We start from the raw sequence: 16,834 nt of genomic DNA on the forward strand, positions 1-16,834 counted from the left end.
ACAGTGAAAAAATGATGGGTTCTGCCCGAAATGTCTGATCACAGTATTCAAAGCTAAAGTGTTATATTTAAAGTCATCATCTTTGTGTGTAAAGTCTCGTGAACTTTGAATTGATTTTGTGCATTTGTCTCAGGGTCGGTGCGAGAGTGCAAGCTTTGATTGAAAGATTGTCTGTCGAGCTAACAAGTGAAGCCAGAAGACGTGGATGCTGGGGCCTACTTGGTCAGTGTACCGGCGCCATGATTGTTGATCAAAACGAGGAGCCTGTACTGCGAGAGAGGCTCTTCAATGCTGATGGTAGTGTAAAAGACGAGAACCTTGTATTCCTTGACCCTAAAACAGGATTGATAATGCCCAACTCGTTGGAATTATTCCTCTGGCTGCCTGACGCTAAAAGAGGCGGTGATACATGCAAAGTTGAGATACCTCCTGGTTTCTTCATTCATCCAGTTACAGCAAGAGCAATGCCAATTGAAGGTAGGTTCGCATACTTTCAGGCAAGGAACGCGTGTTTGCTATAGGCTAGCCGATTTTTTGGGAGTTTAAAAACGTATATTCCCCTTCTATCTATGCCAAGAAAATATTTAATTAAAGTCTCACAATGTCTTAGGATAATCTTTCTATTCTTGCAAAACAAAATTTTTATTGAATATTCAGTATTCTTAGATTCAGTTCCATTTTTACTGTTTGTAAACCCGTCCAAATTACAGATTCTATACCCTATAATTTTTCTACCCGCCCCGCTCTATTTAACATCTAATTTGGTTCTGTATGTTGTTCCCCAACTGTTTGCTTTAATAACCTTTCTTTTTCTAGGAAACGTTGCTTACGATCCAGTGTCATCGCGCCTCATACTCACCACCGACAGTGCCAATGGCGAGGCTACGAACTCTTCAGAGCCACTTATACCGTACGTACCATACCCTATCAACCCCCATACGGGGCAACCTGTTGAATGCCATCTGTCTCCGCTTGACAAAAGAGGCGATATGCGACTAAATGGCTCAATGTCAGATCCGACTAAAGGACTGCCAGTGCCAATACTTGGAATGACGATACACCCTGTCACAGGTAAGGCAAAAAGCTTTGTATTCCAGTCGAATGCCAGTTTTAAAGGGTACATGTATATAAGGTTATGTGATCCTCTGTATCGCCAGATTTATTTCCACGGGGGAGAGCTCTTATCTCTAATACAGTTAAATAGGTAACGGACAGTTGGGAAAGAATAAGGAAATTTCCCTTTATTGTTTTACGGGATCCCCTCTTCTTCGTTTATCGCTTTTTACTGACACAGAGTACTGAATAAACATTTCTTTTTAAACTAAGACGTCTTCTGACTTTTTTAAAAGTTTTCGATGGAAAGACAGATGTTTTGTTTCAACATGACAAGATCCATAACTTTTCTTGATCCATAACTTGTCTGTTTTTAAGGTAATGCATTCCCTGTTGGTGGCTGCCACGAGGACCCTGTCACTGGCCTGCCTGTCGCCATTGAACTTGGCTCTATGATGCTTGACAAAATTACTGAAAAGCCTGTACCCATCATTGCCGTCACAATAGATCCGTTCTTGGGAACAGTGATCCCTGTAGGTGGAACAGTGCTGGAAGACCAAGAGTCTCCAATAGCCATACCCGTGTTGCTTTATGACAGCTTTGTTGAAGCTTCCTCTGAGCAAGAGCTCAAAGTTACTAGTGCAAGATTCATTGATGTTGAAGAAGGATGTGTAGAAAGGTTTGCTGGAGGATTCAGAGCACTGACAGACGTGAATGAGTTGTTTCATGAGTCAAAGGTACTTGATGCTCTGCGTGACTTGAATGATGGCCTGACAGGAACAGAGCATACTTCTGGAAGGCACGAAGAGAATGTTCTTGAAACCTGCTCGAAAGACCTTGGCAAGGCAAGGAACCGCATGAAAACGCTGCAAATAAGAGATCGTCTTGATCTAGCAAGAAGGCAGGAAAGAGCAACTGTTCTTGAAGAAAATGGGGGATCCCCTGGAATGTATGAATATGTCACAACGGGACAGTTGCTGCCAATTCTCGTTGGAACCTCAATGAAAGATCCTTTCGGATCTGGGCTTGATGTGCCAATTCTGGGAGTAGAGAAAGACAAAAGTGGAGAAGGCATAATACCGCTTGGCGGGTCAGTTGAGGATCCTTATGGTGAAGGGTTGGTTGCTATCCAGCTTGGTGAGAAAATTGTTGATCCAGTTATGGGCAAGTTGTCGACCGTTGTTGCTGCAAGATACAACCATGAGTTAGGGGCTACGGAGCCAGTGACATCACTTTCAAGTCAAAATCAACGCAAGAAGAAACCACCACATGGATCTGTATGTGTACATTTAATCTACGTATTGGGGTTTGCTCTGTCTTCTTCTATAACCAGGGATTTCCCTGTATTTGTTGTTTTAGAGTTCTAAACTGAAAGATGTATTTTTAGAACTTTTTGCTTTGTTATTCAAATTTTTCAGTCATTTAGTTGCTCTTCTGTGCTTGTTACCTGTTTAAGTTACAACTGTGATTTCATTGCTGTGAGTTTTGCCCGTGGTAGAACTGTTGCTTATTAAATGTTCAATTTAATTATAACCTTACTACCTTCGCCTTTTAGCTTCAAATGCTTGAGGAAGAATTGGTTGGCCGCAGAAGTTACTGGAGAAGACAGCGTCATAGAGAGGATGAGCTGACATCTGTCGAGACTCAGCTTGTAAAACAAATGCTAGAGGACGAGAATGTCACTGCACAGATAGTCATTGAGAAACAGGAGATGATAAATGAGAGTAAGGATTCGTCTTTCTTTTTTTAGTCAAGGTTGTTCATGAATGGCAAAATCATATTCCATGTAGACAGAAAGCTAAGGTGATGCAGTTTAAACCTTGTTATGGAAGCCATAGGGGTGTGGGAAGATTCCCCCTCCAAATCCTAAATATCTCTTTTAATTCATCTCTAAAGTCGGGTATTGTTACTTTGGAAGTATAAAAAATAGACTGCTCAAATAGGTAACTTGACTAAGATTGCCTATTGACTAAGACTAACTTGGCTGAAAAAGGTAACTTGAGTAAGATTGCCTAAGACCACCCTTCAAAAAACACAATTTCTGTTGAAGTCGAATCTTTTAGTTAAAAACAATTTGTCAACCGAGCTTACCAACATTTTGGTGTTGGTTAATTCGAGATTTAAATGCTATTGAAACACCCAGGCAGACACAAGCCCTAAAATCTCAAAATAGTAAATTGTGTGTAGCCGTAATATCCCAACCCAGGCAAATTGAAACTGTAATTGTCTGTAAAAAAAACAAGTATGCATGCTGGAAATTTTCTAGCGACCATTCTAGATTTTTTGACTTTATAGATGAACGACGAACTTCAGCTTGTTAAAAATTACTTTTTATTTCCTTCTAGGTATTTCCTCTATTGTCGAAGCTTGCAACCGCGAATTGCAGAGAAGAGGCGAAGCTGCCATTGAGCATGCTTCTGGGTTACCACCAGATGTTGTTGCTGTGTTGACGCAGTTTGATGCGGAAGAGCGAGAAAGAGAAGAGCAACATAAACAATCGCATTTCAAGTTTAGGGAATGCGTTGAAAGATTCTTTAACAAATTGCAAACGGAAGAGAATAAGTATAAGACAAGGATGGAAGAACTTGAGGTACGATATTGACAAATAAGGAAAAAGGAATTTGCTAATAAATCAAGCCCTTTTGAGCTAGGTCCTGATCTATCGAGTTTTTTTCAATCGGGAAATAAGTCTGAATCAAGAATTCAGCAAAAAATTATTTATGTTTGTTAGATCCTTTATTTTAACCTAATATCTTGCTACATTAGCTCTTAACCAACTAAAGAATCCGAAGAACTTTTTGTCGAAGTGCTGGCCAATAGAAGACTAGTTCAGGATTGATTATAAATTCAAGTTGTTTCACGAATCTTTCTTTTGATTCTAGGGCGCCATGAATCCTGATGCAGAAGAGACAATAGCTGAAAGATACAGGAATGCGAAATCACGACTGAGAAATGATCTTAAAGATCAGCTACAAACGAGGATGGAAACCCTTGATGAACAGCACGAATCGCTCGAGTATACAAGGGAACTGGTTGATCTCAGTGGAACTGAAGCAAAGGCATGTATAATTTGTTTGATATGCCATATTATCTGCAGATTGCTTGCTTTTGACTTTTAACTTTGACAGCAGCTAACATATAGTAACCAACATTCAAGTCAAACTTTCGAGATTCAGGTTTAAGTATGAAATAAGGGTGATCGATATGTACTAGTGGTGCAAAAATTTTCATGAAAAGTCATATATTATCTATTTTTAATTTTTTACCTGTAATAAAAGGATATTTTCAGCTTTTTCTGTATTCAAATTTATGTTGAATGGTGGTAAAAATGTGCTATTTTATTGAAATGAAATGATTTCATCTTTTTGAAGATAAGGTCACAGAAAGCTGAATTGGGATTTATTTGGAAGGCGTATTGTGATGTTTTTTGGCTATGTTTTTGGCCATTCACAAAATGTTTTTAGTAGTGGTGAACTTGGGCTGACATGCCTTTTCACTTTTGATTTTGCAACCCTTCTCTAACACTGCACCAATCGTTCTCTATCAGAAGCAGAAAAAAGGGTTTTTTCCCAAGCCTTTCTAATAAACAAGATTATCTCTGATTATCTAGGGTTTGCTGACGTCATCTGTCTACCACGCTGGCGATTACGATGCAAATTTGCCTGGTTCTTATGGTGATAACATTGCCACTTCAGAATCAAGTCGTGAATTGATTGCTTTGCTGCAGAAACTTATTAAAGTCATAAGTGAAAACGGGCCTTTAAGTGCTGTAGAACTGGCACCTCTGATTGGTGGCACTACTCTTGGGGTGATTGGTGAAGCAAGTGGTGCTAGACCTATGCCTGTTGGTGCAGAAAGACAGTATGCTGGTGCAAACATTACGACAGGTAATTTATCATCAGTATCCAACTATAGGCCACCCAAGGATGTCTTAGATAAATGAGAAGAAAGTCATTAACCAACTGTACTAACTGTAAAGGATGTATGCTTCTGTTTATTGTGTTATTTTATCCAAATGAGAATCCGTTGGTCTAGTGCTTGGGCTTTTATGCCTTTGAATTTCACTGCAATGTCCTTTCTTCTCCTCTATCCACATTTGTTATGCACGAGTTTAACATGTTTGGTCTTTTAATCTCAGGTCTGATACCTGATTAAGAATTGATGCATTTTAAACCTACCAAACTATTCCACAATATGACAGAATTGTATTTATCCAATTGGAAAGACTTTCCAAAAGCTGTTTTAGTTGAACTGCTGACCTTTAACTTTTAGGCAAAACATACAGCATCACTGAAACATCTATAATAAATGCAGAAGGTAGAATAACGCGGGAAACCGCGTTAGGCCGAGCTCATGATCGCCTTGGAGTGCCAGAGCGAACAAAAGAGTCATTCAATGCTGACGAGATCTTATCTAGAATTGAGGTTTCGAAGCTTGGTGAGGCAACTGCAAGCCACCAAGTTGATATAAGGGATGTCATTGCATCAGGGGAATTGACGGAAGAGAAGCGCAAGGAGATCATGAAGGCAATAGTTGAAAAGCATATGATGGAGTCAGCGAAGCTTGAAAGTGGCCTGCGCCAGGCGGAAATTAAGGAGATTAATGAAGTTTTGGAAGATATTCAAAGCAAAAAGGAAAAGGTTGCTGCTAGACTGAAGGACGAGTTGAAAGAGAAACTGCGTTCAGCCTCGGAGGAGGAAAGGGAAGACATTATCTTAGAATATGCTAAGAAATTGCAAGATGAAACGAATGCAATACATAATGAAAAACAACGAAGGCTCAAGGACAAAAGGGCGAAGCTTAAACAAGAGCGAATGAACAAAAGGCGTGAATTAATGAGGTATGTTGACAATTAAACCAGAATTCATATAGAATGATACTAAAAGGGAAAACGACAATTTCATGAGGTTTGCCCTTTAAAGCATCGTCATTAACTAAAATTCGCAATTGTATAATCAGCTACGTAAGCTAACAGTGTGAGATTGCTTTTTTGTACGAGAACGCCCCTTTTCCGACCCTTGAAAGTATTTTCTTTGTTAATCGACGGTAATACCTGAAGAACAGCATGTTACCTATATGAGCTTGAAGTTTATCCCATGTTGGTCGAAAGTTCAACTTTTTAACTACTAAGATCATGGTCTCAATTGAAAGTTTAGGTGATTTTCGACACGATGAAGGTAAAGCTTATCTTTTTAGTCGAGACTCGAAAAGTTCTCTAAGTAATATCTAAGCTGTATGAAATGGCAGATCATTAATCACAAAATACAAGCCACCGTGAATAACCGGATGAAGATATGTAACCATTTCTTTCCCGTCGCCAGAAAACATATGGAAGAAGCCAGAGCTGCCGGCGTTGCTGACATTATTGATCTTGAATTGCCAAGTGAAGATGAGCTTGAAAGAGAGTTGATGCATCTCGAGAGAGAACAAGAGAAGCTAATCGCAGAGCTGAGGAAGGCCTACCAAGATGACATGGAGGCTGAGAGCAGTGAGCGAAGGGCTGCTCTCAACGAAGAAATGGAGAGAAAAGCGAGAGAACTGAATATTTTGAACAACCCCAAGGCTGAAGAGCAGTTGAATGATCTCAGAAACGTAAATTTCTTCTTTTAGTTTTTTATCAGTAGATTAGTATGAGTGACTGGTTTATTGCTAAGATGTTGCAAAGAGTTTCCGAAACATTTGGCTTTTCAAGATGCATTTTGCTAGTCAGGTTTCCTTGATCCCTTGATTCTCCTGCGAGAACAATCATTTCTTTGCTGCTTCCCTCAAGGAAGTATCCTCTGATAGGGATTCATCTTTTTTTTGTGAGAAAGTTTTTTTCTTAGATGTAAAAAAGCAAACGAGTTTTGTAAAATTTTTTCAAGCGACTTTTTTCCATTCTAGAACCAAGGAAAGAAACAGCAAAGTTTGAAAGATAAACTACGTGAAAGGAAGGAAAGGCGAAAGCATAGAAGTGCAGATCTAGCAAATATGACAGAGGAGGAAAAGGCTGAGTTTTTTGCAACCGCAGCTGCGGAGGAGGATGTAGACAACACAATGGCTGACAACACCATTATGTCAGCAATTTTGGAAATTGATAATGAAGAGAAGAAGAAATTAGTTTCAAGCATTGTAAGAGAGAAATCTGAAATGAGTGATGACGAAAAAAGAGAAATGGTAGAGAAGTTTCTTGCAGATGCCAGTGAAATGGAAGAGAAGTTCAAGAATCAACAGGAGTACAGTGAGGCTGTTGTTGCTGCGAAATTAGCCGCCAGAAAGAGGCTACGTGATCAGAAGCTGAAAGAGGCCGCTTTGAAGAAAGAATTGGATGCACTCTCTGCAAAACAGGTAATTTTCATTGTGATTTAGTTTTGATAGGTTAGGCAACAGTTCTTGTTCCTGCGACTATGAAAGTTAAAATAAGGTATAATAAGTTAGGAGGCGATTGGGTTTCACATGTAATTTTTTTTGCATCGCTGCCCAGTGTACCGAGCTTGCACATCGTGTCTGAAAAGAAATCGAATGTTCAAGATCGGGCTTTCACTTCAATTGCTTAGTTGTAGGTCATATTGTTAAAAGTGCAAATTGTTGCTTGAGAATTGGCTTGATTTCGTGAAATAAGACGTGATTGACAAGGCCATATGTGCTCTTCCTAGATAAATGATTAAAGCGATAACGAATATAATAATAATAATAATAATAAATAATTTGTTTAAAGTTGGCGTACTAAATGAACGGTTGATAGCTATCTAAAACCATTCAAATCTAAAATAGAGAGGTTATCGTGATAATGTATCAAGTCCTCGCTATAGGTTTCTTCAAAACTTTCATTTTTGTTCTCTACAGGCCGAGTTAATGGGTGGCACAGATAGCTCCAGCATGAAGGAGATAGCCTCTTCTTCAGTAAGTGAAGAGCAAAAGAGACAGCAAGAAGAACTGCTTGAAAAGCAAGAGGAGAAGCAGGTAAAGATGGATTTGAGCCACGCAGCGGATGTCAACAAAATGAAAGAGGAATTGGACGACGACGCGAAAATGGCACAGGGCTCTATTGTTTCGCAAATGGATGAGCAGAAAACCAAGGTCTGTGGAATAAAAAGTTTTGTTTAAATTAGACCCATGAGTGTGCTCTCCTTCAACTTGTTTTCAATCTTTTAAGTCAAGGAATGTTTTGATCATATGTAAAAGGATATTTTTTTGTCTAGCTGCGCCTATAAGAGGACGGGAAACTTACAAGGTAAAGCTGGATTTTAATGCATCTTTGAAATTCCATCGTTTTTGTTTTCTAGGCCTTGGAGGAGAGGCGTGCAAAATTCGAGAAAGAACTCGAACAGCGCAAGAAAGATCTGTCGGAGGAGCAGCTGAATGCATTGATGAGTGAACACCAACAACAAATTGACTTGCTCGAGAGGAATATGGACTCAGAGAAAAGCAGGCAGATTTCGACATTGCAGGATAGGATTGCAGAAAGGAAGCGAAAGAGGGCCGCTGCCTTGGCCATGAAACATGAGGCAGAAATGGCAAAGGAAATGATGAAACAGCAGCAGGAAAGAAGCAAACTACAGAATGACCAGGTATGCTTCTTAATCACCAATTTGCTACCCTTGACATATTTTCCTTGCTAGCCATATTAAATGCGGCAAGCTTTACAATCATGACTTGTACATTGTATACCCCCTTAAATTCATGTCCGCCACCTTTGTCTTTTGGCTTCAAGGTTGCTGTATTTGATACCTTATATTGTCAAGGAGTTCTTTTAAAGTGATTTTTTTATGATTTGTAGCTGCGAGAAGTTCAGAATGAAAAGCTTGCTCAGCACGTTGCTGGAGGTGATCCTAAGGACGCTGAAAATCTTATTTACAAAGTCCTTGAGCAACGGCACATGCGTGAGCGGGCAGAACAAGAGGAGCAGTTCGCTAGGGAAAAGGAGATTGCTCGCATCGAGTTACGTGCTGCTATGGAGGAGAATAGGCAAGCCGAGAGAGAAGAGCTTGTCGCCAAGCAAGAGAAGGTAAAGTAGTTGCTTTATAGTAGTTTCCTATCGTGCGTTTATGGATGGTTTTCAAGATTATCGCTGAATACCTAAATAAGAAAGAATTTTTTTTTCTTTTCAAGATCAACATTTAATTGCCAAAAAAGACCCAAATTTTCACCATATAACGCATTATTTTGTTAACAGTGAAATTTTGTTTTAGGAATTTATGGATTTAATTGCTGAAGCTGGATCTTTGAGCAGTACAGATTTATCTCAGCGGAAAGCGGAGCTTAAACTGAAGCATAAGGTTTGTCATTATGCGATACCAGATGTCCAGTTTTGTTTAATTCATGGTTACGGGACATTGGGACAGTAAAGGAAGAAGGATACTGTAGAGGACAAGGGTACTTTAAGGGAGAGAATGCATTAGGGAACTCAGGGCAGTATAGTAGGCGCCATGTTGCAGCGGGAAACGGGTAGAGTCGGAGAGGGGGGGGGGGGCTTGCAGCAATGTTTATAGTCCCCTGATAAGAAGCTATCAAACCACAGATGTGGGGAAATTTTGTATTCAAATTCAGTTTCAGAAAGGCAGTTTTGTATCCAAGATAAGTGATGCAAACTAAAAATCTATTTGTCATGTTTTTCGTTTTTGTAATGTTGGTGGATTTTTTATATTCTCAGCTATCAACGCTCACCTAGTTGAATACTCATTTTTTCTGTTCTGAGAAGTTAGCATTCCTTCTTTCCTATTGCTTGGATCTTGATTCATCTTTTGTTCATGATTGGGCAGTCCACGATTTGTTCAGCAGTCAATTTATCACAAAAAGTGATTCGTGATAAGTGTTTAATGATATGGATTGCATCGGTTCTCATTAGAAGTCCATTTTCGATTTACAAAGAAACGGAATATTTGTAGCAATCCTTGTTAATGTTTTCTTAGAAACAACTCGCTGAATTCGACAAAGAGTCTGAAGAGAAGTTAAGAGAAACGGAGACAGAGCCCCTTTCTTCCCTTGAGATAAGACATGCACATGCGCGGTTGGAGTTGCGCGAGAAGCAGATGACGGAGCTTGCTGGATCAATGCAGGACCTTACTTCAGAAGAGGTAAGACTTAAGGGTCATCCTTGCCGTCCTAAAGGAACATGTTTGGGGGACTTTATCGAAGGGTTTTGAAAAGTTTTCAAACCATGAGTATTTTCTGACCTGTCAAATCATTAGAGCAATTAGTATGTTTTGACTTGTCAAATCATTAGAGTAATTAGCCGTTTATTTTACTTGAGGGGATGCTCCGCGGATTTTCGAAATTCGATTAATTGCTTTCACATCGATCTATTATTACCATCCGATTCCGTCACAATATCAAACTACATTTATTCCAATTATTGCTACAACCTTACCATCTTAGTACCATCGCAATGTTAAATTTCATTTCTTCCTAGGAGCTTGTTGAACAGTATAATGAGCAGGCGGAGAAGGCAGCCGAAGCTGCGAAGGCGTACCGTGAAAATGCTTCCTTTGAAATCGCCTCTAAAATTGACGATATGAAAAAGAATATGAGACTTCAAAATGAAGAAGAAAAGAAACGAATGGAGGCTGAGCTCAGGTACTTTCATATTCTGTAACTGTTACTTGATGATCTTTTATCCTTATTTTGATACATTGATATCTCATATTGTTCATTATTTTCTGTTTTTGCTTGATCAATTGCTATTCTATGTCTATCATTTGTTTAAATGGTATCATTACCCCCCTTCTGACCCCATACCCCCGATATCTGTAATGTTGTGCATATCCATTGTTCCCGGTTTTTTAGTCAGGTGTTTGGAAGATTCGTTATCAGCACAAGAATGTGAATATCAAGGATGCTTGGATTTCATGTTTCCTAATAACTAAGCCATTCATCTGTTTTGTTTGAAGAAATACTGAATAACCGGTTTCTCGTTTCTGAATAGGAAACTAGAACAAGAGCTTGAAGATGAACGCGAGAAAGAAATTTTGAAGGCCGCTGACAAGGAAGCTGAAAAAGAGGCTTCAAATAAGCGAAAAGAACAAGCGGAGAAACTGGAACAAGCTCAGAAAGAGGTTGATGAGTCTGAAAAGGAGGTATGGTGTTCCGTTCTAAATGATTTTCATGCATTTAGATAATCATTTAGGCATCAGATTTAACACAGGCGTTGCGACGCGTTTATGATTGAGAAAACCTTGGGAATTAGTCTTCCGTTGCCGATTAGATTCGCAAAAATAGGTCTTTTGTATAGTCTAATCAATTGGAATTTGGTGTTCATTGGAGTGCATCGGGATACAGTGCCTTTAAAAAGATGTCTCAATACAGACAATTATCATCACTTTATCACTTTATCGGGTCTTTTCGTCTTATTTTTGTACGGTTGCGCAAAATTATGACGCTGAACTCTTTCATCGTTTGACTCTGTATGACTTTTGGCATTATTGAAAATGTTATTGAGAAATTCTGGAGTTTTTTTAAAATCCTTTTCAATAGTCCACAAGTTATCATTTATCGATATAACAGTGTAAGGCACTTCAAAAGAAATTGGCGGTGTCAGCAAAGCAAGACCTGATGATATTTTCTTAACACTTTTGCAACTGAGCTTCCATGTAGGCCGGTTCCCTCATTTTGGAAACACCCCATCGTGGCCTAAATCTCATTATAAAACTTATTCATTGTATAAATGTGCCAAGAAAACTTTTCAAATGTGCTCTGTTTAATTTAATGATAGAAATTGATGAAGGAACATCTCGAGAATATGTCGAAATTTGAAGAAAATTTGAAGAAAGAACAGGCAAGAACAAAAGAGGCATTGCGTCAGAAACTTGAGGAAAGAAGACGAAAGAGAAAGCAGTCTGAAGGTGCTAAGTCTCAAGAAGCCTTGAGTGGAGAGGAATCATTTAGTGCAACTGGCACACCACAGAAGATCGCTGCTTTGCAAGACAGTTCAAGGAGCATATCACAAACGCCCGTAAAATCAGCGACAGGTCCATTAACACAGAGAATGGAAAGTGGGGGTGGGTTTTGTCATTTTTTTTGTTTAAATTGCTTTAAGCCTGTTTCTGCAGGTTTTGAGCCCTACGGGACTAAGGTGCTTTAGATGAGTTGTGGAATGTACTGCAATTTGTCTTGATCGTCTGCTTAATACAATATTGACTTATAGTCAAGTGTATATGTTAGTTTGGAACTAAGACTGACTCTTTAGATTTCTTACCCTGAAACCTCTTGAACTCCTGAAATCTCTTTCGATCGTCTTTAGAAGATTTTCCATTTTGAAAATTTTTGCCAGATTTAATTTGAATTCAAGGATATCTAGCTGTTTTAAGGAATAAATTGTTCAAAGCAGCAAAATATTTGTAATTTTTCGTTCTCTTTGGTTTAGAATATCCCGTAGTAACTGCAGGCTTGCCGGAAGGAATGACTGAGCAAGATTGGCTGAGCATGCTTTTGGGATCGCCCCTCTTCGAGACTGTCAACAAGATTGAAGACATGGTCAAGAATGGCACCGGCGATGCGGGCATTGCTGGAGCAAAGGGAGGACGACCATATATTGACATCAAGGTACGCTCGTGTTTGCGATTTAGTATCTTGTCATTCTTTTAAAAGGTTTGATAGAAAACATTTTTTTTGAAAAGGATATCTCAATTATTATGGCCTACCGGATATCCGTTACATCCCTAAAATGTTACCCTTCCTAAAGTAAGACGTTTCTGCTCCCCTTGTCAACTGAGCCAGACTTCATTTCGGTGATATTGCATAAATTCCTCTGTCAACCCCTCCTTGTACCAATTTTTCTGAATTACCAGGGAATTTCGTGTACAATGCTAGACTGCTTTGGTGCTGGCACCAACCTTTTAAAGTTACCATGCAGATCATTTAAAGTTGCCTATCACACTCAAACCTGTTTCACCTATATTTATCTTGCTATCTTCCAGGACGCACAATGGATGTGCAAGGGAGAGCTAATTCCAGTTGACATAAACGAACTCAGTCCAACACACTTTGTCGTCTACCGATTCGGTGTCTTCGTCACCCAGCTTTTGCAGCAGCACTTGGATATCCCAGAGGTCACCTTGCTATTGGCATCCAGCTTGCCACCAAATAATTATGCCAACAATGCATTTAGAAACTCATTCTTCTTTGAGCGTTCGAGAAGAATTTTATTTATCAGGCAAGAAAGGATGGAAAGTGTGGGTGACTTTATCGTTGTTGTTTTGCATTGCATGGCACATGTCAAAATAGACAACCTCACTGATGACAACAACCCACTCTTCTTGAGAGAATTCTACAAGGTGATTAATCTTAATTCTTTATTATTTTTCCATGAAACCTCGTTGTCGTTGATTAATTTTTTCTTCTTACTTTTTTCTAGAAATTTCGCTACGTTTTACCTCCCCCCCAATTTTGTTGAAATGTTGTATTTTGATGCAGAAGATTTGCTTAAATATTTTACCCTTGAAGCATTTTGTACACAGGCGCTAAGAATCTGCTGCCAAGACATGTTTTTCGGCCGGTCAAGATCGTCGCCAACGGTCAATGCTTTGACTGGCGCAAGGCAGGGCGCTGACAACGTCACTTTACAGAACCCTCTGCAAAATGCATTCAGACACACAAAAACAACTCGACACAGGCTTAATGTCGTTGAAGAACTATTTAATGTCAAAGTTAACCAGCCTCTGGAGAAAGACATTTCGAATGAGGTGAGCGGTTTTAACAAACAACAATGGAAATCAAATTTCATATTCAGCCTTGGATCTACGTATTGTGTTTTGTACTTATTATTTTCCCAGCTTGACAGCACTTCTAATGAATAAACAAGATTGTCAAAATGTCCCTGAAACCTACTTGAAAATGAATTGTGTTACTATGGAAAGCGGTCTTTCTCTTGAGTTTGAAAACTGCTAGGATTTTTTGGCGTTATAGAAGACGAATCATTTGTTTGTTTTATCAAATTTATATGAATTTATATCAAGTTTATAAGTACGGTCCTGCAGAACAGTGAAGAATTTTTCTTTTCGGCTAACAATATAAATTATTAAGTTAATCATTTCTTACAACTTATCGATAAATCAATGACGCTTCCCTGTAAATTGTCATTTTAGCTTGATTTTTATCTGTCTATGTTATCTTCTTTTTAAGGCTGTCATTCAGCGGATTTCAAAGAGCAATAAATTCATTGACAATGGAAAGCTACGAGCGTACCTGCGAAGCGTTGCTGGTATAGGAGCTACGGAGGAGGAAGATAAATTCGCCCAGAAGCGGCTAAAGGAGCTCAGTGGGCCCTCGCTGCAGCCTGCCCCCAAACAACCGTGAGTATATGAGATATTATCGTATTTATTGTCAGTTTTTAACGGTTTGAGACTGCGGTTAGCAAGTTGTTTTGATGAGAAGATATTTTCCAAAATCGTCATCTCCTGACGGCATTACAGGCAGAAAACTGATGTTACCATGTGCTCTGCTCTAACTAGTCACACTTCATAGCAATACAACTGTTGCAATTTTTTCTTTTAGGGTTCGACGAGTTTCGTCTTTAAAACCAACACTAATGACGCCCACAGAGCTTCTAGATATTCAAATATCAGAGCTCGAAGGCCGAGTCGATAACTTGAATGCTGAGCTGACAACAGTGATGAAAACAAGGTCAGATTTAGCATTGAATATTGAGAAACTCAAAGAGAAAAATGTTGGTATGGAGTTGATTGAACGAAGACAACAACAACTGAATGACACACAGTTGCAGAAGGATAATCTAATGAAGAAACTGAAGTCTTTAGAGGCGCAAATCGCTCGTAAGCGAAAAGAGAAAGGGGTTTAATTTATAAGTAAAAGTTTTTTGTTTTAGCGAATGTGTGTTTTGAGCTGAGCACCAAGTGAGAAAGTATTGTAATTGTGCACCAAGTGATTTGTTGATTTTACACAGTGATTTAGTATGATTAATCATTTTAATGATCGACCATGTGCTGGTTCTGTTGGGTTATTGATTTTAGCCATAACGTTTCCTTACAGCTTCCAATTGCCCATTCACGTTTCCATGCATTTCTCTCATCCATTTTCATTCATTTTATGTAGATATCTGCAAGCTTTCATTTTGATGAATTTAAATCCACAATTTAACAAAGCTGACAACGGTGAAGAATAAAACGGCAAAGTGCCTTATATTGAACTTTAAAAGGACTAAATTTACGCCCAGCCTAAATTTATTTGGTCAGCAAGGTTCAAATCTTTAACCCAACCTGAACATTTTCACGGTACTGATGTAAATATTCTCAGGATGGATGTAAAATTTGCAGCTTAACCGACCGGGATATTTTTATAGCTATAAATAATCATTCTTTCGTGTTTGCAAGATCGATGTAATGTAGTTTTGTAATTATGTTATAAACACGTTTACATAGTTGGTACTATTTATTTTAAAATTTATATGTTGCATTAAAGGCATAAGTTAATAATTAATTGTTTCTTCCTTTTATCATCTGCACCTTGAAAAGAGTAAAGCTTGGTTGACTGAAGTTTAATCACGTTTTAAAAAAAACATGGTACGCTTTTTTGGTGCCTTTTGGGTTTTTGGCACAGACAGCACGATTGTGGGTTTGAACCCATGGTAGCAGTGCTCGAGTAAGCATCACATTGTGTTATTCTTACGGCCAAAACAAACAAGCGTGCATTTTTGCATTGACCTTTATGTTGGCGTAGTTACTTCCTCTTACATTGCAAGACAACCTAAAGTTGAACTGTGGAAAGCAAATTATTTTGCAACCCTGCCCATCTAACCCATGTCTTGGTAATTTAAGGTTTTCATTGGCATGTTAACTTGTTTTCCTTTTTCTTTGTGCATTAGTTAATGGTCGAATGGGTTCGGGTTTTATTTATGGCTGTCTTCGCAATTGGCGCACCGATGGCCCAAAAATAAATGGTCCAAATGATGAGAGAGCGCCACCTTCAGTCTTGGGATTGAAAATGGCCGATTTTTCTGAGGACCTTCTAACCTTTATTTGCTAACGGTTTTTGTACGGTAACTAATAACCTGGAATAAATATTAGATTTGATTTACCTGAAGGGGTGTCTTAAATTCTAGCTTGGTCAAATAAATAAACGTAGGTCACTTTCTGGTAAATATTAGAATGCCTATATAGTTGAAGCTAAGATTTAGGTTTAAAGAAAGGCACATACGAAAATCCTTTCATTTTGCTAGCAATTTTGTGATTGATTGCTTTTTTACTAAAGCAGGAAAGTGCAACATTTTTCTGCTTTGAAATGTGAAGACATGAAGCTAGATGTGTACCGTTTGTTGCTAATGGGCACTTTTAGGTGTAAATAGCACTTCAAAAACCAAATTTGTACAACCCACTCATGTCAAAACAAATATTTTAAGATAGATGCATCCCACCTGCTCAAACAAATGCCAGTAATTGCCTTCAGAAAATTTTCGCTAAAATTAAAGTAAATTTTGCTCCATTGTACAATACTTGTATTTCTACCCAGTTTTCGTAAAAATGCGACCATTATGCATCTGAACTTTATTCCTAAAGTTGTATAGATGCACAATAAATTTGTATGTCTAGTGAAGCGCTTTTTCTACTTCAAAAAGTGGATGCATAGGTGGGGATCAGTTCCTGAATTGCCCAGGTCATGTCCTGAGTTAAGTGTCGAATATATTTCTCTATATGACAGACAAGCACAACAGACAGAAAATTGTCATTTGTAGATAACATATTGAATTTCAGCATGTTTTTGAGGAAATAATTTTCTCTCTTCATTTACCTTAAGCTCATCAGCTGCATCGTGTATTAAAGCCAAGTAAATATGGTTGTTTCAAAGTATT

The 16,834-nt window shown here is 38.6% G+C and overlaps 1 protein-coding gene across 1 annotated transcript in view; it reads left to right on the top strand.

The window, feature by feature from the left end:
• LOC135684536 (uncharacterized) overlaps positions 1–15,461 on the top strand; it is a 60,090-nt gene extending 44,629 nt beyond the window's left edge. Inside the window, exons 53-75 of the mRNA XM_065200130.2 lie at positions 134–477; positions 817–1,071; positions 1,432–2,330; positions 2,609–2,777; positions 3,399–3,643; positions 3,936–4,112; positions 4,664–4,940; positions 5,326–5,893; positions 6,375–6,645; positions 6,937–7,380; positions 7,879–8,112; positions 8,319–8,603; positions 8,813–9,040; positions 9,225–9,311; positions 9,945–10,109; positions 10,445–10,608; positions 10,958–11,108; positions 11,744–12,029; positions 12,395–12,573; positions 12,948–13,304; positions 13,488–13,712; positions 14,152–14,321; positions 14,524–15,461. Of these exons, the coding sequence (XP_065056202.2) occupies positions 134–477; positions 817–1,071; positions 1,432–2,330; positions 2,609–2,777; positions 3,399–3,643; positions 3,936–4,112; positions 4,664–4,940; positions 5,326–5,893; positions 6,375–6,645; positions 6,937–7,380; positions 7,879–8,112; positions 8,319–8,603; positions 8,813–9,040; positions 9,225–9,311; positions 9,945–10,109; positions 10,445–10,608; positions 10,958–11,108; positions 11,744–12,029; positions 12,395–12,573; positions 12,948–13,304; positions 13,488–13,712; positions 14,152–14,321; positions 14,524–14,827 (6,484 nt within the window). The 3' untranslated portion in view covers positions 14,828–15,461. The remainder of the gene's footprint in view (positions 1–133; positions 478–816; positions 1,072–1,431; positions 2,331–2,608; positions 2,778–3,398; positions 3,644–3,935; positions 4,113–4,663; positions 4,941–5,325; positions 5,894–6,374; positions 6,646–6,936; positions 7,381–7,878; positions 8,113–8,318; positions 8,604–8,812; positions 9,041–9,224; positions 9,312–9,944; positions 10,110–10,444; positions 10,609–10,957; positions 11,109–11,743; positions 12,030–12,394; positions 12,574–12,947; positions 13,305–13,487; positions 13,713–14,151; positions 14,322–14,523) is intronic.
• The last annotated feature ends 1,373 nt before the right edge of the window (positions 15,462–16,834 follow it).

Source organism: Rhopilema esculentum, chromosome 21 (assembly GCF_057945365.1).
Source record: "Rhopilema esculentum isolate cy_ngs chromosome 21, ASM5794536v1, whole genome shotgun sequence".
In the NCBI taxonomy this organism is placed as follows: Eukaryota; Metazoa; Cnidaria; class Scyphozoa; order Rhizostomeae; family Rhizostomatidae; genus Rhopilema; species Rhopilema esculentum.